The sequence below is a fragment of the Ornithorhynchus anatinus genome, chromosome 9, assembly GCF_004115215.2.
Source record: "Ornithorhynchus anatinus isolate Pmale09 chromosome 9, mOrnAna1.pri.v4, whole genome shotgun sequence".
NCBI lineage: Eukaryota > Metazoa > Chordata > Mammalia > Monotremata > Ornithorhynchidae > Ornithorhynchus > Ornithorhynchus anatinus.
The window spans coordinates 44,897,149-44,921,303 of NC_041736.1; the positions used below are offsets into that span (position 1 = coordinate 44,897,149).

The 24,155-nt window shown below is 44.5% G+C and overlaps 1 protein-coding gene across 1 annotated transcript in view; it reads right to left on the bottom strand.

Annotated features, from left to right (window-relative positions):
- Nucleotides 1-24,155, bottom strand: part of ISM1 (isthmin 1) — a 64,441-nt gene that overhangs the window by 12,077 nt on the left and 28,209 nt on the right. Inside the window, exons 2-3 of the mRNA XM_029072352.2 lie at nucleotides 11,109-11,348; nucleotides 3,442-3,706 (exon numbers count right to left, since the gene is read on the bottom strand). Coding sequence (XP_028928185.1) covers nucleotides 3,442-3,706; nucleotides 11,109-11,348 — 505 coding nt within the window. The remainder of the gene's footprint in view (nucleotides 1-3,441; nucleotides 3,707-11,108; nucleotides 11,349-24,155) is intronic.

Sequence of the window (24,155 nt, forward strand, 5' to 3'; positions counted from 1 at the left end):
TATTTATTTTGTTAATGAATTGTACATCGCCTCGATTCTATTTAGTTGCCATCGGTTTTTACGAGATGTTCTTCCCCTTGACGCTGTTTATTGCCATTGTTCTTGTCTGTCCGTCTCCCCCGATTAGACCGTAAGCCCGTCAAATGGCAGGGACTGTATCTGTTGCCGACTTGTTCATCCCAAGCGCTTAGTACAGTGCTCTGCACATAGTAAGCGCTCAATAAATACTATTGAATGAATATATATAACACATATAATATATATACTTATATATGTATACTATATATAAGTATATATATTATATGTGTTATATATATTGTGTTATGTATACTATATATAAGTATATATATTATATGTGTTATATATATGTGTTATGTATACTATATATAAGTATATATATTATATGTGTTATATATATTCATTCAATATAAAGTATAGTATAGTGTGTATACATATACACACAGTATAATACTGGGATTAGTATTATATGGGTTTAGTACAGTGCTTGGCATATAGTAAGTGCTTAACAAAAACCACATTAAGAGGTACTAGACATTTGAGAGAGAACAGTAGAGTTGGTAGATATGTTTCCATCCAAAAGAAGCTTTCAGTCTCGGGGGGAGATAAATTATAGATAGGGGAAATGGGAGAGTATAAGGAGATGTACGAGCGTTGGGGGGTTGGGGTGAATATTAGGGCTTAAGGGGGACAGATCAAAGTGCACAGACAGTGAAGAAGGCAAAGCAAATAAGAGAAATGAAGGCCCAGTCAGGGAAAGCCTCTTGGAGGTGTGATGTTACTACTGTTTCTACTAGAAAAAGTCACACGGCAAATTCACGCAACTCTACACTTTGCTAGCTATTGGATAGAATTCCTGTGCTAAATTTCAGAAAGAGTACTATATTATAATTAAGTTATAGGATTGATTTAAAAAAACCAATAAAAGTAGGGAAAATGGATATCAGAAACAGCCTATTTAAATCAGCCCATTACACGCAATAGCCTAAATACACACAGTGCTGTATATCCCCGCTCCGAGGGGAACCTGCAGTGGAAGCGTCCACAGCTGTGTTTCCCATAGAGAACGCAAGACCTTAACTGTGCAGTGCCCACTGCTCCATCAAAATGCCCTTCACCCTTCTGGAACAAGTAGCCAGGAAACAACACCTTTTTCCTTTCCTTCTGCAATGGTCTGTTTTGCACAACTCATTCAGGGATTTTCATTAGAATTTTTATTTTAAACTCTTATTTTTAAGGGTTAATGATGGAATTTAGCCTAAATGTGGGGAGCTTCTTTTTTCCTTAATATCTGCATTAACAAGTCAGGATTATGTTTGTGTCTGCTACTTCATAAAATCCGGATCAAAACTCAAAAGGGCTACTGGGGGCCTTTCAGATCTATGACCCTTGAAAATAGTATTCTCCTCAGTTTAGTTTTAAATGACTACAGAGGCAGTCTTTATAAAATGTCCTTTGTATTGGTCTTCACAAAGTGAAGCACAGAGCACTTATTTAATTACGTGCACCAACATTTCCACTGACACTCTTTCCACCAAATATGCCTCCGTCACAGCGTTTGAGCGAGTTACCACCCTGAAGGCATCCAGAGCTAACCCCCATAGATCAACAGTATGGTAAATACCTTTCCCTGGTGATGGTCATGTTTGTGTAACATTTTTATAGGATAGAGTGGGAATTTTTAAATGTGGGAAAAAGTTATAAGACGGCAGTATTCCTTTATGGGCCCGTCGACAGTTCGCTATAAAATGACGGCTTCCCTGGTCTACCAGGGAAACGGTACTTGGAATAAGGGTTTTATGTGAGTAAAGCCAAAAAAACAATAAGCAAAGAGCTACTCTAGAATGGAATGTCAAGTTTGCTGCAAAGAAGTAACGTTGAACTGTGCTGTCCTTGGGACAGCTTGGGCAGTTGGAGTGACTTGTGTCTCCAGTATTGCCCTCCCGGGGCTGGGAGTTAGACCGGGTGGTGGCGGAAGGGTGGGCCAAGGTGGTCTCTATTCTGCTTCCTGCCTCCTCCACTTGGGTCTTGGCAAAGCCCTGCCGGAGGGTCTGGCACCTGCCAAAACTACAACCCTCCCTGCATACGCCACTCTTTTTAATACCAATTTACTTATTTGTCCCTCGATCTCACTGCACCTGCTGTTGACCCTGCTCACGCCTGAAACTCCTCATTCATTCATCCAATAATATTTATTGAGCGCTTACTATGTGCAGGACACTGTACTAAGCGCTTGGAATGTACAATTCGGCAACAGATTGAGACAATCCCTGCCCATCGATGGGCTTACAGTCTACGTATCTGACAGACCGGCACTCTCCTCATCATCTGAGCTCTACTGAATTCATAGCTCCTCCAGGAAGCCTTCCTGGACTAAGCTGTCATCTTCCCATCCTATTTTTCCCTCCCTACTGCCTCAGTTTGTCCCATCCCCTAAGCACTTAAGTACTCACCACACCTCCAATCCCACAGCACTTTTGTACATATCGTTGTATTTGGTTGCTTCCCTTACCTGAAAGGTATTTTAATATCTTTCTCTCCTGTTAGACCGTAAGTTCCATGAGCACGAGGATAGTGGCTACCAACTATTTATACTCTTCCAAGCACTTAGTAATAATAGTAATGATAATTACAATGGTATTTGTTAAGCGCTTACTGTGGGCCAAGCACTGTTCTAAGCGCTGGGGTAGAATCAAAGTAATCAGGTTGTCTCACATGGGGCTCACGGTTCTCAATCCCCGTTTTACAGATGAAGTGACCGAGGCACGGAGAAGTGAAGTGACTTGCCCAAGGTCACCCAGGAGACAAGTTGCGGAGCTGGTATTAGAACCCACGTCCTCTGACTCCCAAACCGGTGCTCTTGCCACTAAGCCACGTTGCTTCTCTACGGTTCTTTGCACAAAGTGAGCACTCAAAAAATATCAATGGATTATATGCCTCCTTGATACCAAAACACAGACACCGCACTTTACTGATGATTAAATCGGCACAAAAAAACTAGTATATTGCTATTGATGCCACACACACACACAAACACACGCACGTGAGTGGCATTCTTTCTCCTGCTGTCACTGCAAAGACATGAATCAGTTGACAGAATTCCCTTGTTGATTCCCCAGTCACTAAATCAACTACCATTAAGGATTTGTATGTTAAGAAGAGCGTGGGTTCCGTTTTACAGATGAATCTGGGTTTTCTTTGCAAAGACCCCCAAAGATGCTGTCTTTAAGGAAACATAATTGGTGAGGGTTTTAAAAAACACACGTTTCTCCAGAGGTTCAGGACTCACAGGGTCTGGGTTCAGGCTTCTGTGGGGCCCGGTCTTCCAAAGCTACACGACATCCCCAGGCAGAAAGGGATCGTGGCCACAGGAGGAATTTCCCCTCAAGCTGTCTGAGACGCCCCACGGGAGCGAACACTCACCATACTCTGTCTGTTCTTTGGTTTCGAAGGTCCGGTGGCTGGGTGCCTGGCGATCCCACCCCCCGGGGGGATTGAGGAAGTTGCTGTCTTCGGTGGTGCTGTCGTACTTGTAGTCCTGGTCGCCGCCGTTCACCCGGGTCAACGTCGAAGACCTCTGCCACCAGTTCCGCCAGTCCGGTGAAGGGATCGGCCAGCTGGGTTTGTTCTCTGGGCTCAAATCTTTCTCCGGGTCACCGTCGGGACCGTCCACAACTTCTATAGTGACCTGGGGAATTTAAACACGCACGGGCAATGAGCATTCAGCGTCCTGGCTCGGGTCTCTGGGGGGAGAGGGAAGGGCTGGGGAGAAAACTCGATGTAACAGAGGAAAATGGTTGATTGATTGTCTGGTTCAGCCTTGCCCGGTTGCGTGGGTACCTTTAGCATCGAGGCAGGCCAACATCGCACTACTGAATTCTGTCGCTAGGTGGAAGCTGCACCACGGGCCTAGGCCTAGAAAGTGTAAAGGGCAAAGTCAGAGAGGAGCCAACCGCTGTCCTTGCTTGGAGTTGGGAAACCCAAGAACTGCGATTTCATTCCTGTCAGTGGTTTTTTACTCAGATTTAGCCAGTCCAGGCATCGCTGGCTGTCTTTCTAGTCCTTTACCGGGCCCCTGAGTTCAGTGCAGTGAGCGCGCTGGCCGAGGTCACAACCTGTCCGAGACCCAGTGGCGAGGAGCTTTCAAACTCGCAGCCACTGTCACGGGGGTGATGAAATGCAGTTCCTTGGCTCCAAGAGACAGTCATCTTAGGCTTGTTAAAAACGCCTGCTGGGATTCTTGGACATCAAATAGCTCTTGCAACACCACTTTGGAGAAGTTATTTGTAAATGAATCAGAAGCATACCCTCCAGAAATATCGAGGTCAGGCATGCTAGGCAAACACGCTGCCAGTTCTGCCCAAGCGAGATGCTGGAATAACGGTTTGAGATGTTGGACCAGAAGACATTGGTGTTTGCCCATCTCCAGGGAATCTCATCCCTCCAGTGAACGTCATAGTGGTCTTAAAAATCCCAGGCATACCCCCGGTGAGTCCCCACACATTTCTTGACCGTGTTCTGGGGCCGGTCGTGAATGACAGGATCTGGGGATCGTAGTGTCAGGAATCTGGACGTTAAACAACTGGCCCGATCTGAGGGTGAGCGGACCGCACGCTCATTCAAGGGTGCGTGTAATTCAGAGACTCTTTCCGAACCACCATTTCACCCACAAAGACGTACGGGAATGTAAAGATGTCTCCGTCAAAATAAACTCTCTCCACTTCAGTACGGTGTTCCGCACAGGGTACGCGCTCACTAAAGGCTCAGTTCGACCGATGGATCGAGCGCCGAGCAGGAGCACAAGCAAAGGAGGCGTCTCGGACAAGAGACCCCAGAGAGGCTAAGCCCCCCTGTTTCGTGAAGGCTCTCCTATAGCTGTTTTCAGACCAACACTTTCTGGCTAGAAATAAAAGCACATCCTTTCTTTACCGAAGGCGGCTATCTCCAATCAGCGGAGGGACATTACCCAGGAAGTAGAAATGGCTTCAGCAGAAGAGCTGTTGCAGTTCAGTGGTGCATAACTCAGTTGGGCAGTTACAGGACAATGCACACGTTTCCTCTCTGGAGACACAAACCTTTGCATTTACAACCTGGCTCCCCTTTGACTGCAGATGGAACAATTGAGAGGCAGTGACTGGGAGACTATTAAGAGACTCCCTTGGGACCAGATTGGTCGATCAGGACAAACCTACAATTGTAGCAATAAAAGTAGTAAGTCTTGAGGTGCAAGATTAAAGTGGAATCTGCACCACAGTTTTGTCTCAGACTGGCTCACACTGCAGCCCAAATGATTTCTTCCAACAAATGGGCTCTGCAGTTTCCCCCAATCTGGGGATAAAAAGAGCTGTCTGTTGGGTAGGCAGCAAGTAGTAAAATAAGAGCTAACTCCCAGATCACTATCAATTACTGCAGTTTAGAGGTTTCTTTTTTCCCTTTAATTTCCCTTCCTTCAAAATTAATGTTCCCTAAAATACAACGCTACAGAGATACCCCTTCTCACAATAATATAAAGAGCTCACACCATTAGAGAAGGCAGAAACATAATCTTTAATTCATTATTCCCCAGGAATCCAATTAGAGCTATCTATCGAACACATTCGGTTACTTTTAAAATAGAAGAGGTGATCCTTGCAGCTCCAGTTATCTTGAATCTATTTATACAATTCTTTAATGTCAAAAAATCCTACTGCAATGGTCTGTAATAATCAGGGTGGAGGATCTTAAGAATATCTGTGTGAAAGAACAGCAGATTTTCAGGGCAGATAAAAGTTTCCAAATCCGGCTAATCCTTTCCCTTCTTTACCTCAAATATGCTAATCCAGACCATACATACATGTTAGAGACACGAACTACATTCATTTCCTCAAGATTTTCCAGGACGTCATATCAGCACAGCTCAAAAGCAACATTGCTGTGAAGATTTTTTGGCAAGGGCGTAAGAGCCCCAAAGTCTCTTCCCCCTTTTTAGGCTCTAATATCTTTCCCACTGCTGAGAAAACCCAGGAAAATCTGTTTATCTGTCCTAGAGTCTCAGTCTTCCTCCAACCAGAGTGTTAATGTCTGTTCCATAAAGCCGATCAGCATCTTCACCTATCTATGGAGATCATTATTTGACAAAACAAGGCTTATTCTTTCCTATTCCTTCATCACAAAATAGTGTGTGTGATTCCCACTGATTCTTGATCATTATTGTTAACGTTAAAAACATTTATAATGTTGAGATATTATCAATTGTTTTAGTAGTAATTGATAACATTACTGGATATCAATTTGCCTGCTGAGAGCAAAGTACTTAACGTAGAACATCTCATTCGTCCTCCCGACACATCTGGGAAGTAAGGAGAAGATGAAAAGCAGCGTGGCTTTAGTGGAAAAAGCCTGGGCTTGGGAGTCAGAGGTCATGGGTTCTAATCCCAGCTCCGCCGCTTCTCAGCTGTGTGACTTTGGGCAAGTCACTTCACTTCTCTGTGCCTAAATGACCTCATCTGTAAAATGGGGATTCAGGCTGTAAGCCCCACGTAGGGCAACCTGATAACCTTGTATCTATCCCAGCGCTTAGAACAGTGATTGGCACATAGTAAGCGCTTAATAAATACATTATTATGGAGGTGATATCCATTTTACGGGTCTGCGAAACATGTAAAGATTCCTTCAACACAACTGTGAAACAATTTCCTTAAAGTAATACAGTAAATAAGTGGTAAACAAGAAGTCACCCCCTTCCCCCCAGGCCTCCTGATACAGAGATACTAGGCTTTTCACTGTGGTAGTCATTGTTGTTATTAGCAATAATAATAATTATTGTTATTACGGCTGAATTTGTTAAGTGCTTACTAGGTGCCAAACACTGTTCTAAATGCTGGGATAAATACAAATTAATTGGGCTGGACACAGTCCCTGTCCCACATAGGATTCACAGTCCAAGACTTCCAAACTCCCTGTGTCCTCCTTTAGCAGGCCTGTTGGAGAGATCAATAAAAGGGCACCGGCCCTTGCTCTTCCCCACTGGCTCAACCTTCAGGGCGAGGGTGGAGCCTCCTGGTCAGAAACAGGGACCAAATTTATATCGCCATTTCCGACTGCCTTCCTCAGGGTAACTCCAAAAACATTTCCAGAAATGGAAAGAGCTCACCCAAAATCGGGAGTAAAAACATGCACAGCACTGTGGTCTGAATGATCTGATAGAAACTGGGGGTAAGGCTTGTAGCTGTGTAAACAGACCTTTGCAAGAAAAAAGAAAAGGCAGTGGAATTCCAAGGATAAAAAAAGAGCTTCTTTCAATGCAAGGTGGAAGAAAAACACACATATTCCCTGAGATGAATACTGATGTAAACTTATGATGAAAAGGAGGGCTATTCGATTGTGAAAAAGTATGATGGTAATGAATTGGCACCCCAAGCTCCGTAAAGGGGTTTCTTTTAGGATTTTTTTTTTTTTTCCAGTTGGGATTTGCTATCTGACAATCAGTTGCAAGCAGAAAACAAAGTCAATATCATGGTTCAATCAAAACATGCCCCAGATTTGCTATCTTTGCTAAATAACTCCATTGAAAACTTTCATCTCGAGTGCCCATCCAGCCATCTGAATCTCTTTGGCTTTGCACAAAGTAGATTTCTTTGCACAAAGTAGACTTCTCCCCCACCACACCCTAGCCTCTCAATGAAGCTAAGCACCATCTCCTTGAGAGATCGTACCATTTCAATCGTGAAAAACGATAGGGGAAGGGATGTCGTGGTCATCTCAGGGGCAGGAGATGGACAACGTCCCTCTCCCCCCTCTCCGGCCTCATTGCTGAAAGATGCCGTCGCCGACTAGGGGCCACAGGCCAGTGGGGAAGAGACAGGCCCAGTGGAAAAGGCCGACCGGCAACCGGGATGAGGTCAGAGTGTGGGAAACCTGGGAGAAACTGGAGGAGCGGGGAAGTGTGCGAAGTCGGCCAAGTGGCATATCACGTTCCAAGTTTGGGCCCCCTAACGGAGGCGGGGAGTCAGTTTGCCGGGGAAGGGGGCCGGGGGATAAAGTAAAAAAAAAAAAAAAAAACAAGATAAAGGGAAAAACTAGCAGGGGAAACTGGGGCATTGAGAAGGCCCCTTCACCTGACTTCACTCTGTTTCACAGGGAAAGGCTTTATCCTGAAGGAGCCCGTCCCATCGGCAGGCCCATTTACATTACTGAGCAGCCATGTGTCAAACCGGCGCATTGCAACAAAAGAGCTCGGCTGTAAGGAAGTGGAGGACGTTGCCAATAAGGGCCCAAAGCACCCCTTTTTAAAAAGCACCGCCCGGGAATTAGTTTACTCAAGTGCAATGGTGCGTACGGCTGCCGCCTCTGCAGCAGCCAGTGGAAGGGCAGCCGATGCTGGCTCTGCGTGGGTACGCGTGTGTGTGCAAGCGTGCACAAGCACACGCTTAGGCAGCCTCCACGTTAGGAGGGTAGAAGCAGCCGCTCCATCCTCTCTCATCTTCTCCTTTCTACACAAAATAATCGCACCAACGGGACCTTTCAGCGACGCGGAGCCGGAAACGGGACTCGATATGATTTCTTGGGGAGCGGGGCGGTAGGGAAGAGGGCATGGGGTTAATGGGACACAAGAGGGTCAGTAAAAGACCACTCCTTGGGTATTCTTTCAAAAGTCTAGCAGACACAAGAATTGTTGCAGGGAAATGTAGCAGAGCACAGCTGTGACTGATGGAAAAAGAGGCCCTTTGCCGGCTCTCTAACAGACTTTCTACTTTAATTGTATCTGGGTTGTGGTTGCCTTTGTTTCCAGTCCACTGGGCCAAATACTTTTTATATTCCGAAACAAAGCGATCCTGATTCTGGTAGCTTTGCGGCCACCGATATTTTATGAATTGGGGTGATCTCGGCTGCCCCGAACATGAACGGCAGAAAAATCAGACTGAATACCGAAGGACACGATGGTGCCGTCTTCAACTTGAAGTGAAAAACAACATTCACGAAGTCCCCGCAAACGCGATGCTTTTCCTAGGTACAGCTTTCACAGCCCTGCGATGCATACTTTCTTCTCTCAGAGGGGATTGGAAAACAAAGCCTTAAGCCTTAAACTCTTTAAGTCTATTATTAGGGGTCTGCATGTGTGTGTGTAACTTCATGAGTGTCTAAAGACATCAGTGTTAATTCTTTCCATTTGTAACCCATCCTCATCCTCACCTTCAGGATTGCACAAGGGAAACTGACCCAAGGAGATTGGGGAGATGAACGTTAAATGAACAGCTGAGTCTTGCCCTCTCACACTATATAATACTTCTGAGCTACAGCCCCTCTTCCGCTCCCCTTTATCCTTTCGCTTGCCTGCGCGCGCACTGCCCTCCCCACCTCCAACGTCCACACTCCCCCACCCCCCACTTGGCCAGTAAGAATTGTTCCAAAGCATTCTTCACTTCACATTCAACTAAACAAAACAGCTTATTATGATGAAAAATGAATTGCAATCTTGGCTGCGCTCAAGCTTACAAGCACAAACTGATCTCATGTGCTAGGACTGGGGTCAATTCCTATTTGTTGCCCATCACTTTTCTCTGGCAGAAGTATTTGGCCTTTAAGTGCCGAGACCCAAAGGAGTTGCCGTCGTATCCCCCGATATTTAGACACCAAGTGAAATGGGCTCGAGTGGATTACAGCTAGGCTGTTCAGGAGCCCAGTTGCACTGATTTATCTGGAAGACGGAATGGGAGTTTGAGAAACTCCCTTGTCTGAAAACTCTGTTCCTGGCCCAGGCTCTAAGAATTCAATAACTTCCCAGCAAGGAAATGCTTACCCTTTCCACTTATATAAGTTTTTGTGGCTTGCATTATTATTTGATACATTTATTACTATACCATTTAACTCAACCCACAGCTTCAAGACCATCTGTGGCTTTTCCCACCTCTAGGGCATTTCCTATATAAATTTCCCAGACTCTAAACAAGACCAGTAGGTATATATATTTGTGGGCAATCAGCACGCCCGTTTCCTGCTAGGTCTGTCTGGTACTAGAACCACCTCAGTTCACATCGATGTAACAATGGAATGATACTCCCTGCGTACGCAGTAATAGAGTGTCAACTCCATTTGGTCTTTCCTAATGATCCCTCACACACAAAAAATCATTTGCTAGTCTTCTGGACATCTCTGCTTAAAGACGGGGCCAAACTCTAATTTTCTCCTGTGTACTCTCTCCCAGAAATCAGTTCAATGCTCTGCACACAGAAAGTGCTTAAAAAATACTACCACTCTCACTCCTAAATGTAGACTGGTCACTGAGGAAATTATGATAATAATAATAAGCAGTATTTCTTAAGCACTGTTCTAAGCACTGCGGTAGAGACATAGTAGGAAGGTCAGACCCGATCTCCGTCCCATACGTAGCTCACAGTATAAGGTAATGTCTATGATGTTTCTAACATGGCACCCTACTACAGTACTTCAGGACTGATCATAAGCAGTATCAGAAATACACGACGATTTCAGCGTTTGTAAGGAATTCCACCGGCTTAACTTCGCGATTTACGGCCCTAGAGAAGAAAGATTCAAGCCTTCTCTCTCCCGCTACCTTCAAACTGCCAGCTCAAGCAAAACAACTTGGGAACCAGAAGAGTTGCCTAAAAATACACCTCAGCGCTACATGCTTGAGAAGAGGAGCTTGGCACCCAAGCACATTTAATGATTGGTTATTAGGTACTGTACTAGGTTCTGTACTCATTCCTCTTGCAGTTTTACTGGCATTCAGAGGAGAGAGAAGGAATAAGAAAAAGACGGAAAAGGTCACCCACAGCCAAATAACAGGAAATGAAAACAAATTTGCAAAATACAAGACCAAGCAAGCAAAGACATCTGCTGGGGTCACGAGATGATCACCTACCAAGCCCAGTCCTGTTGTGTGTAATTATAGGAGTTCATCAAGAAGGGAGATTTGACACTCATCATTCACCCTACAGGATAAAATGATCCTTCGCTGGATCTTCCTCGAGAGGCAAGCGGGATACGCAAGCCACCAGGTACCACTTCGAAGCAATTCCTGGAAAGAACTGGGGGAGGCCAGCTCCATCAAGAGCCGAGAGTCCCGCCCTCTGACTGCGGCGGTGGTTTACCTGGATGTTTGGATTCTGCCCGTTGATATCTGCCTTGGACAGATCTGGGAAGTTTGGGAGATCCAGAAGGAAGGACCTGGGCCCATCCCTCTGTAAGGCTGTGTGTCCATTCTCCTGCCTGAAGCGCTGTCTTGGGAATGGTCGGTGTGCTGCCCGGTGGTCAGGATACTCCTTCTGCTCCTCCTCATGGAGTGGGAAACTCGACTCGGCAGGAGAGTGAGCATCCAAGTTGAGATTATTCTGGAAAACAAACACCAGAAAACTATTGCGTCAGTCAAGGAGGCTTGTGATTACGTTGTCTTGACCCAAGCGCTTAATATGGTTTTTGGCATATTGTAAGGGCTTAACAAATACACTAATTATCATCATCATCATTCATGGGAGCAGCATGGCTTAGTGGAAAGAGCACGGGCTTGGGACTCACAGGTCATGGGTTCTAGTCCCAGCTCAGCCACTGGTCAGCTGTGTGACTTTAGGCAAGTCACTTAAGTTCTCTGCGACTCAGTTACCTCATCTGTAAAATGGGGATTAGACTGTGAGCCCCACGTAGGACAACCTGATCACCTTGTATCTACCCCAGCGATTAGATCAGTGCTTGGCACATAGTAAGTGTTTAACAAATACCATCATCATCCATTGGCTGGATCTGGGAAACCTGGGTGCTCCATCTGGCCCCTCTCTTGACTTGGGTGACCCTGAAAAAACTCCTCACGGTGCCTCCATCTCTCCATCTTTAAGGCTTCAATAATTATCCGCACATTCTACCTGCTTGTAGGGATATGGGGAGATGAGCCAGATCTTGGGGTGGGTTCACCATTGTTTCGAGGCTTTTCGACAGAGCCAGAGGGAGAGGAATCAGACTGAATGACTTCTAGGTCCTTTAGGCTCTTCAAAACAAAGTGCCATGACGTATTTACTGGATGGCTGCGAGGTACATTATTATTAAGGCCTTAGTAGGTGCCAAGCACTATGCAAAGTGCTGGGGTAGATATAATATAATCAGATAAGACCCAATCCCTGTTCCACATGGGGCTCACAGTCAAAGGGGGAGGGAAAACAACTATCGAATCCTCATTTTACAGATGAGGAAACGGAGGTACAGAAAGTTAAGTCGCTTATCCAAGAACACCCAGGAGGTAAGTGGCAGAGTTGAAATTAGAAGCTGGGTCTCTCAACTACCAGGCCCGTCCTCTTTCCATTAGGCCATATGACTTTTCCACCGGCAAATACTGTACTCAGCACTGGGGTGATGATAAAATATGAGAACTCAAGCAGCGTCCCTTTTCCCCATGGGATTCACAGTCGGATCTCTACTAGTACTCCAACTGCTTCAGATACACAGGCCATTAACTCAAGCAGCTGGGGAGAAAAATCCCACAAAATTCTAATAGAACTGGAGTTTTTCAGAGTCCAGACGTTTAAAAAGCAAAGGTTTCTCCAGGACTTCCAGTTCTGTGGATTTAGGCATATTTTTCTCTACCACAGTTAAAGAAATTCAGACACAGTTTATTATGGGCCGGATTCTCATCTCTCCCCCGCCATGCATATTTCTCCCACACATGGAATGCCACTTGATGTCAAACTCTGTTTGATGTCATTAACGGGAGTGCCGCACGCCGCAGAAATCAGAAAGAAAATGAGAATTCAGGCTTTTTGGGGGAGTCGTGGGGGAAACTGTCATTGAGTAAATATGACTCTAGGTCAATTAAAAAAAATGAGGCTGGCCAAAAATACTAGAGTGAATGAAATACAAACTACTGGAGCTGAAATTGCAGACTGATTTTATGGCAGGTGTCACTGGAGAATCATCTCACAAGCCAACACTGCTAACTTTCCTGGAGGATGGAAGAGAATGGGCATCGTGGAATGGCAGAAGGATAAAGGGAGGGAGAAGAGCTGGTTACACAGAGACAACTGCTTCATAACTGTCTCTGAAACCAATGCCTTAAGCTGTAGTTGACCAACATTTTTGGCTGAAAGCACCCTAAATTTAGGTTTTAGGTTTAATATAAGACATATTTTTTATACATATTTCATATATAATAGCAGATCCAGGATGCCAGAAAAACTAAAACATGAATTTCGGGTGCTTTCAGTCAAAAATGTTGGCCAACCACAGCTTTAAGGCATAAATACATATAAGCCTTCTAGGCTAAGAAATCTTACAGGGAGACAAGGAGAGCACATAATGCAATCAGCACCACAAACTCTTTCCTGGCTGTGATGTCGTCCGCAAGCAGGGGGAAGCTGGTGGACCATAGTCTGATGGGGCCCATCACTCCAGCTGCACCATCGAACCCAAAAGGGCTGGACTGCCCTCCATGCTGGGCTTCAAGAGGAGAATCTCTGGTGCTCCTAAAGGGTCTAAAGGGTGGTTGCATTCCTTCCTGGAAACACTGTCTCAGAAGTGCTAACTTTTCATTTTTAGTACAGGGTCAGGAAGGGAGTAGAGATCTTGGGGTGGGGGAAGACTGGGAGAGAAGTGAACTTCAGATAGCCCTATAGGCCAGAGAGCCACCATACTGAGTTTTCTGCACACTCATTGGAAACTCTCAGATCTTGTCAAAGACGTGTTACAAGTCTGAGAGTCTAACTTGGACTGCTGGGGAGGCGGCTCCAATACACTGGGAATTAAAGGGGCGGCCCACAATTCGCCTGCTCTATCTTTATCTTGTTTCACATCTGATCATTTCAACTTGTTTGCTATCAAATGTCAACATCAACCTGGAAGCTAAAGAGTTAAGAGATAATGCTGGGAATGAAACCACCTTTCCTCCCCAGCCTTTCTTTATCCAGTCTCTTTGGTCTTTCCCACATTAGCCTTCATTCTTCGGGGATATCATTTTCATGTTGTTGTAATGAGGGGATTGAATTTCACCCACAGCTTGGGCTGGCAGTTAATGCTTTTGTTTTTTTGAGCATGTTTTAGGGTTCTGCCGCATATATTAACAGCGAATGGTCTTCTACCCAGGAAGAAGACCTGCCAATTGCCTCTGACCCAGCCAAAGGGATACATTTAACAACAAAACCTCACCTCCCTCAGCATGTCCAAGGCAAATTCTAATCCTAAATCAATTAGAATTTACTGGAAAAATTATCTTTGTGAAGATTCCAAGTAAGAATGAAGAAACTCACAGGATATCAAGTCCCAGAGTTCACTCCCCCATTCAGGAAGGGAACTTTCAAGCTTTAAAATGGATGGGACTGAGGTACAAATTTAGGGCAAAAGGTGAGTGAAAAGACCTGCGCTTGCCATCTGTAGAGAGATAGAAGGGTTGCGACAAAAGGGGGTTGCGGTAATCTCAGTTACCGAAAACCAACTGGATGCAAGGTGCTGAGCTGTACTGAGTAGTTGGGAAGTACAAAATAAAGAAGAAGTGACATCTTCCCTGCCTGCAGGAAGCTTACAGTAATGGGAGAGCCAGCCATAAAAATATTTGCAAATAGAGTAATCAAGATAAATAATTAAATAAACCTATACACAAGCACTTGGGATGGTAAAAAATATATCTGCAGTGCTAGAGATGGCCAACAGGTTTATGTGACTTGAGATGCTGGTAATTAATTGGAGAAGGTGAAATTTTATGAGGATTTTGTATATGGGGTAAGAGAGTTTCAAATCGGGGCATAGCGTGAATGAGGGGGAACCAGGAACAGTTTAAAGGGTGAACTTGGAAGAGAACTGCTGCCTTTCTCTTAAAAGATCAGGAAAAGGAGAAGTGTGCTGTCTGCCCATTGAATGTTTTTGCCTTTTGTCATGGTTTTCATCTTCGGACCTACTTTTCCGAGAACACTTTGCATCCTTGGCATTCCAAAGCTTCATCCAATAGAACCTGTCCTCAGCCCACACAGAGGCCAAGTCAGTTACAGAATGTAACTCCCGGACAAGTGAGAATGAAAATCGTCCAAATAAAATGCAAGCAGTTTTCTCATTAAAGCACAACGGCCTGGAGCAAAAACTTGCTCCCCTATTGTTGTAGGGGCAGGACTGATTGGCAGCTGTCAAGTTGTTTAGAATGAGCCCTGGGATGACAGCAGAGAGAACTGTTATTATTACTACTATTATTAGAATGGTATTTGTTAAGTGCTTACTATGTGCCAAGCACTGTTCTAAGCACTGGAGTAGATACAAGGTAATCAACTTGTCCCATGTGGGGGGCTCACGGTCTTAATCCCCATTTTACAGATGAGGTAACTGAGGCACAGAGAAGCTAAGTGGCTAGCCCAAGGTCACACAGCAGACAAGCGGCAGAGCCGGCATTAGAACCCATGACCTCTGACTCCCAAGCCCGTGCTCTTTCCACTAAGCCACGCAAGGCTTCAGCCACAGTTTGAGATTAATTCTCCTCTTCGGTTTCCTGAAAGTTCTTCAAACCAAGGGCGAAATCTTGTTGGTGCTAATAGAAAGTCATTTTTGAATTAGAAAAATGGAAAATTACCTTAAAAAATCCAAACTAGATTTTTAACAAACATTGACTCATCTCGTGTGAACTGTTAAAATAGATTGGATAGTGACATGAATTTTTTTATCATTTTAGACATTTCTCTGGAGAAGGAATAAAGTACTAGAGTCTGAGCAGTGCTCTGCCACTGACCCTGGTGTGATCCCCTCACCCTTTGGATCTCAGTTTCTTATTCTGGAACCCAGTCACTAATACTTCCTAACCTCCTGCCCCTCTCCTTACTGCTGAGAAGATTACTGTTAATCAAATTGCTTGATGAAGTGAAGTAGCTTAAGGTGAAATATTGTCCTGGAATATTTGGAGAGTATTTGTAAATTTATTTGGGAATATTTACACAACTCATTTTCATCATATAATTTCTCTTTTATGTGCTAAATTTTGGAAGTGAGTTATCGGACAGGATCTCTCCAAAGATAGCCAAAGGAATCTCTTCCCCATTCCTGAAGAGATTTCCTTTTCTAAAGCTGTGATATTGCATATTTCCCCAAAGCGCTTTTCAAGGGCTGGGTTCTTCGTTGCTGCCTGGAAAACTACAGTCCACCAATCCACTTCAGAAGGATGATCACTCTCTGAAATGGCAGCCCGACTCAACTTCGAATTAAAAATGAATCAAGTTTCGTAACTTTTCTACACTCTTTTTTGTTTAGGAAAAAAAAAAATCGGGGCGTTACCAAATGTCCAGTTCCTGGGTTAAAAGAACCATGACATGAAAATGAACATGACGTGAAATGTGACAGGCTGAGAGGCAGAGTAGCTAGCGGAAAGGGCATAGGCCTGGGAGACAGAGGACCTCGGTTCCAATTCTGGCTCCACCACATGTCTGCTGTGTGACCTTGGGCAAGTCACTTAACTTCTCTCTTCCTAGTTCCCCCATCTGTAAAATGGGGATTAAGACAATGAGCCCCACATGACACATGGACTGCGTACAACCTGATTTGCTTGTATCCACCCCAGTGCTTAGAACAGTGCCTGACACATAGTAAGTGCTTAATAAACACCATTAAAAAATAAAAATCAGACATACTCCTTTTCCCGCTGATGAATAATGACAACAATTAAAGTGAGCGTTTTTCATTAACATACACAAACTGAGAAATTGCTTCTCAGCCATAGGTTGCATGCTGGACTGCAAACAAATTGACAGAAGGATGAGGAAAGGAGATATTTTCATTTGGGTGACATTACCCCTGCAGCACTGGGGTGCAGTGTCTTCACCAGGCAACTGAGGGGAAGGCTTGGAGGAGACTTGCTTCTCATGCTTACTGGCTGTAGCCTCATGGAAACAGAATGGGCCAAGGGAAGTTCCCTTGATAGTTTTGCATTCCACTAAGGTGGCTGGCAAAACTCTAGCCAGAAAACCTGCTGCTATTTCCCACCTAATTTGGCAGAGACGGAACTTCTCACCTTCCCACTGCCTTTCAACTTCTGCATTGCATAGGCCAGCACCATGAGCCCTACCTGTCCTAAATTCCAGGTCCCATTTCAATTCTTCAGTATAGTTGGAGAAGACAGCTTGATCTAGCTCTAAGAAAAGAGCACAAGAACTGAGTATCCCTTACACATGGCCACTTTCTCACTCTCCAAGTGAGGAAATGATCTGTGCCAGAGAAATATACAACAATCTTGAGTTTACAGCCTGCATGTCCCTCGAAGGGCAGACTGGCTGGTAAAACGTGTTTGTCAGGCGATCGATTTTAATAATTGTCAGTCCGTCCTATTTCCGGAGTAACAGAACTGGTGAATTTTTTGAAGATGGCTTCTAATCCCGACTAATTATGGCTCCACTGCTTGCCTGCTGTGTGATCTTGGATAAGAAAGTTAACTTCTCTGTGCCCTTCAGTTTCCTCACTTGTAAAATGGGGATTAAATACTTGTTTTCCCTACTCCTTTGAAACAGCCTCAGGAGGGACAGGGGCTGTGTCCTATCTGACTATCCTGAGTTTATGTAATTATCCCACTGCTCAGCACACAGTTAATGCTTAGCGCATACCATAAATATTATCATTATTGCTAGATATATGAAGGTATATATTTCTCAATGGAAGAGAGCATAGCTAATCCATAATCTTGTAAACCCAGAGCCCTGAGCCTTAACATCAAGAACTTGGTGTCAAGAACTAAATACATTATTTGTCGGCAATAATGATAAAACAATCAGTGGTCTAAAATATCCTTTGTATGACTTATGGTCAGGTATAAAGTCTGTTTATCCTAATTTAGATCTTAAATGGAATTTTAAAAATATAGGACTATTCAGAGAAATGCATTGTAAAACAGATTACTGTATTATCAGACGTGCTGTAAACAACCATAGAGATCTTTTTTTCCTATCAAAATATATCTAGTGATAACTGATAAACCACAAGTCCTTATTTCATATTCTACTACATATAAATGTGGTCAAGGCAATGTCTGAGGGGACATAAATTTATAAGAAGACTCATTAAGCCTGTTATTCACTTCCACATTTTCCCTCTCCTGCCTTCCCCACCCCCCCCACATGTGATGACACACACACAGACCTTTATCTGTGGTGGACATCTAATATGTTTGGAAAGCTTCCACAAATCTAAAAATAAAGTTCAAAAATGCAACTGGTGCTGTTTTAGAGAGGAACAAAGTTTCTACTTCTAAGAAGATAAAAGAATGAAAGGGTACACTGATTATCTCTAAGCATGAATGAGAAGAGGGTATTCTCAGAAATACAGGACACCATAAAGCTCAATCAGTTTAAAACTGTAAAATCTCTTTCCTCCAAGCAATGGTGCCATCCGGCTGTTACCACTCAGAGATGTGGTAGTGTGAGGTTCATCCTCGATAAGCAGCAATATATCACCCAGAATTGTCCACCCTCATCACCATCACCACCACAATAATCGAAGGGAAGTAAATAGGACATGGCAGGCAGTGTGCAATTTTAATAAGCAGATGGCCAAACCGACTGGCCTTCTATTATTACCGTATCACTGCTCTGCTCTGTAAGTCTTTGGCCACGTGTAGGATAATTCATTTTAATCTCAGTGCCCCAAGCATTTGGAATTTAGCTGATACCCAGACTTAGGTATGTGAAAACAATGTACTTTGATGAACCATTCCCAAAATAAGAAAGACAGTGAGAAATGTGGAATGTATTCTCTGGTTTTTGTGTGGTTGCTTGAATTTAGTCAAGTCATCCCGCGCAACAGAGCAGTATTGTGTTGCCATTCGGCCAGCGTGGACTTCATCTTTAACCTTCAAAACATCACTAAAATCTGCCCTTTCCTCTCCATTCAAACTGCTTCCACGTAAATCCCAGTACTTATCCTATTCTGCCTCGACTACTCTATCAGCCTCCTTGCTGACCTCCCTGCCTCTTGACTCTCCCCACTCTAGTCCATCCTTCACTCTGCTGCCCGGATCATTTTTCTACAAAAAGGTTCGGTCCACGTTTCCCCACTTCTCAAGAACCTCCATCCACCTCTGCATCAAATGGAAACTCCTTACCATCGGCTTTAAAGCATTCGATCACCTTGCCCCCTCCTACTTCACGTTGCTGCTCTTCTATTACAATCCAACCCACACCCTTCGTTCCTCTAGTGCCAACCTACTCACTCTACCTTGAGCTCGTCTATCTTGCTGCTAATCTCTAGCCCAGAACATCCTCCTTCTTCCTATCTGAGAGACACTCTCCCCACCCTCAAAGGCTTATTGAAGGCAAACCTCCTCCAAGAGGCCTTCCTTGACTAAGCCTACATTTCTTCTTTTCCCACACTCTTCTGAGTCACCCTGATTTGTTCCATTTATTCACCTCTCCCTAAGCACCACAGAACCTTTGTACACTTCTGTAATTCATTTATATTAACATGTCTCCGCCTCTAGACTGTGAGCTCATTGTGGTCATGTGTCTACCAACTCTGTTGTAATCTACTCTTCCAAGTGCTTAGTTCAGTGCTCTGCACGTAAGTGCTCAATACAGTTGATTATTGAAAGCTTACGTTGAGAGGGAATTACATGATGAATAAAGCATCCTAATTTGGCAGTTTGTTTAGGTTTCCTACCATAATACTTTGTAGATAACTGAGGAGGGAACTACAGTGAGATGATAGTGGATAAAACTACCAGCATTTTTGTAAATTCCAGACCAAAAGAAGATTGGATTGCCATTCCATTCCTGAGGAGTCGAGGATTGGAATGCAGCTTCTTGTGTTGCCAATGTGGCATAATTGGCATAATTGTTGTCCTATTAAGTTTTCATTTCTTCCTTTCACCTTTTCTAACAATAGGAAAGTCTAGATTCTTTTGCATTCGTCCTAACTTATCTCCCATTCTATAATACCGGGACAGGCAACGAGAGAACGATCCTAGAGGACCTCGGGGAATGCTATGCATTTCAAGTTTGGGCATTTGTAGAAATCTGATGGATCCTGAAACCCAATGCATCTGGGAGTCAAAGTTCAATCCTGCACGGTCTGGAATGATCAGTACTCCCTCCTCCCACAAAAAGGCTGCGTAAAAGCCCCCAGAAAATCCAAACCTGCTGTAGCTGATTTTCTGCTTTCATTCTGCTCCTTTGTTCACATTTCACTGCCAGTGACTTCAGGGATCCTGAGCTGAAACCCAACAGCTCCCTTTTATCCTTTCATGATGCACCTGTACAGCACCTTGGGCTGCCAGAAAGCAGCAAGGTTCATTTATTAGGAAACCCCCACTGACACTATAAAAGATTATATAACTATCAGACCAAATATGGCCCGAGGCCTAGGAGAGAGAGCTTTTACCATCACGACTAGCTCCGTTTCCCACCTGCCTACACAGATTGTTCTGATTTTGCCGGGCCGCTCTCTGTTCCCGTCTGTTGCTCTGTTCCAGGGTTAGGGTTAGATCACTGCCATCAAACGAACAACGGCGGGATGAGGCAATGGGGCCTTGGTAGGTTTGCTTTCCCCCTCTGGAGACTTTGCTGGAAATGCTTCTGTAGAATCTTTGGCAATTCTAAAGAGGGGAGAAGATTAGAGTTGTGCGTGGACAGCCTTCCCCCGCCTCACTCCAGAGAGGAGCAGATACTCTCCTTTCCCTTTCAGACTCCCCTCAATCATGTCTGCTCGCAGCAGGGGACGAAAAAATGAAAAACAAAAACCAACTCTCATTTCCAAAGGGTACCCCAAACCCACGATAGCCTGAATACTCCGACCATTTCAGCTTCAATTTCAATCAGTCAATTAATTGCATTTATTGAGTGCTTACAGTGTGCAGAGCACCAGACTAAGCACTTGGGAGAGTACAATACAACAGAGTTGGTAGACACATTCCCTGACCACAAGCTCATATTCTAGATGGGGAGACAGGCATTAATATAAATCAACTGCAGATATGTACATAAGTGCAGTGGGGCTGAGGGAGGGGTGAATAAAGGGAGCAAATCAGGGTCACGAAAAAGGGAGTGTGAAAAGAGAAAGTGAGGGCTTAGGGAAGGACTCTTGGAGAATAATAATAATAATGATGGTATTTAAGTGCTTACTATGTGCCAAGCACTGTTCTAAGCACTGGGGTAGATACAGGTAATGAGGTAGTCCCATGTGGGGTTCACAGTCTTAATCCCCATTTTACAGATGAAGTAACCGAGGCACAGAGAAGTGAAGTGATTTGTCCAAAGTCACACAGCTGACAAGTTGCCGGAGGCGGGATTGGAACCCACGACCTTTGACTCCCAAGCCCGGGCTCTTTCCACTAAGCTACGCTGTTTCTCAGTCGTTTCTTCATCAGGTGAAAGGCAGGGCTGTGTACTCGTCCTGACTTGTAATCAGTCAACGGTATTTACTGAGCGCTTACAGGGTACAGAGCAACCACCGCCTGATTTGTCTTTGGCATTTTGAAGGATCCCTCTCCTTCTCGCTGCCAGCCTACTGGGACTCTAGAGGCTGCTGCAGTTCCCTAGTGCTTGGCACAGTGGATGGAGCATGGCCCTGGGAGTCAGAGAGTCAAGGGTTCTAATCCCAGCTCTGTCGCTTATCTGCTGCGTGGCCCTAGACAAGTCACTCTACTTCTCTGGGCTTCAGTTACCTCATCTGTAAAATGGGGATAGAGACTCTGAGCCTCAAGTGGGACAGGGACGGTGTCCAACCCAATTTGCCTGTACCCACCCCAGCGCTTAGTACAGTGCTTGGGACATAGGAAGCACATAAATACCACAATTATTATTATTATTGCTGCAGGGAAGAGGGCAGGTACGGGCCTGAAGGAGCTGGATAGGCTAGTAGTCAGTAGTGGGGACTTGGCATCAAACTATCTGGTGAAAGCTCTGAAGAGATATTAGTCTTCTCCTTGGGCCAACACTTACTAGCATTAATTTTTCTCACGCAAGATTTGGTTTAAAAATTGATATTTTCCATCCAGAAATTCATCATTTATGTCAATGTCTGTCTCCCCCTCTAGACTGTAAACTCACTGTTGGTAAGGAAGATGTCTGCCAACACTATTCTGTACTGGACCAAGTACTCAGTACAGTACTCTGCACACAGTAAACGTTCAATAAATACCATCAATTGATTGATTGAAAAATGCGGACATGACCATCGGCTCGGTCTGGTAGAGTATCTTTCCCCCAAGATTTCATATACTAGAGACATAAAAGCCAAAGAGTCATAGCTTCCCACTACTTAGTGGGACCAGAAATGACTATGCAGAATTGACAAATCCAGCAGTTTTAATGAGGATAGGAAGAACTGTTGCACAGAAGTAGGGAAGGTTCAGAAAAGCGGAGAAGGAAGGGAACGTAGCAGAGTCTTTAGGCCTCTTTTATGCTTCTGTGTCAGTGCTCAAAGGGAATTGATGATCTGGAATGAAAACTCAAGGTAAGGCTCATTAGACCCGGATGTTGGAATAAACACTCCGTGACTGTGGAAAAGGAGTTTATGATCCTGGTCCTTCCTCACATATGGGCAGGACCACAATGAAGCTAGAACCACAAATGATCTCGGGCAAGTTACCAACTTCGTTTTGCCTCAATTACCTAATCTATAAAATGGGGATTAAGACAGTGAGCCCCATGTGAGACAATCACTTTTGTCCACCCTGATTAGCTTGAATCTGCCCCAGTCCTTACTATAGTGCCTGGCACAGAGTAAGTGATTAACGGAAACTGTTAAAAAACAATTAGGCTTCAGAATTATCCTCAGGGAAAGAAAGGAGCAGATTATGGGTCAGAGGCATGTAAAGCACTGTTTACTAATAATAGTAGAATTTGCTAAGCACTTACTAAGCACCAAGCAGAGTACTGTATTATACAGTCAAATTGGACGCAGTCCCTGTCCCACATGGGGTGCAAAATCTAAGGGGGAAGGAAAAAGAGTATTTAATCCCTACTTTGCAGATGAGGAAACTGAGGCACAGAGATGTTAAGTGATTTGCCCAAGGTCACAAAGCAGGTAAGTGGAAGAGCTGGGATTTCTGATTTCCCAGCTGGTGCTCTTTACACTAGGCCCGGCTGCTCCCTCCAAATGGAAGTAGAGCAATGCAGATCAGTAGGGATCATGTCTACCTACTTTATTGTACTGATCTCTCCCCAGCATTTAGCACAATGCACTGCACCCTAGGAGCACCCGATAGACACCTTTGATTAATTAATAGATCATGACCTTGCTTCTCCCACCCTATTTCCTTCTTCATGACCTTCCAATTTTGACTTGGTGGAGAGGTGGTCCCATAATAGAGAACCAAGGCCCGTGCTATGGCTCAGGTTGGCATGTCCTAGTGGAAAAAGCACAGACCTGGGAGCCAGAGGACATAGGTTCTAAACCTGGCTCCACCGCATGTCTATTAAATGACTTTGGACAAGTCACTGAACATCTGTGTGCCTCAGTTACCTCACCTTTAAATGGGGATTAAGACAAAGCCCCATTTGGGACATGGACTGTGTCCAGCCTGAGTGGCTTGCATCTATCCCAGTGCTTAATGCGAGCACTTAAATACCATAAAAAAGGTTAGAGATATCTCCTCTACTCATTTGGCTTTCTTCCTCCTCTGCTGTTGCACGTGGTGCTCATTGGTATTCTGAGGACGTCCAGCACGACCGTTCAACCCCACGACCTTCCCAGTCTTCGTTTTCTTTGCCCGGTTCTTCCCTCCTACCTCCCACCTCCGCTCGCTTCGGCTCTGTGTTCTAGTTGGGCCCGACCTGACTTGGCTTATGTAACTTGATGAGATCATAGGTTCAGATGGCACAGTTTCCAACAAAAACAACAAACATAATTGGGATGAAATTAAAAGGACGATGACTAGTGCATGAAGGAAGAAGACAGGAATGAGAAGGCATGTGGTGTTTCTTCCATCTGTTATGAAAGCTGTTTGCTCCAAAAGAACCGTAATAGATGCTTTTCATTAAAATATTAAAAGTCTCCTCAAAACACCCCACAAGAAGTGTCCTTGGAGGAAAAGTGGGTCAAGGAGCAGAGAGATTTGGAGCAGAGATCGATCAAGAGGGCAGAGAGCACGTAAAGACAATCAAATCCTACACGTACTAATTCAAGACACTTGGAAGATGGTTAAAACATTCCTCTCTCCCTACCTGCATATGAATCTAATTGGTGTCATTTGCCGCTCTTTTGCA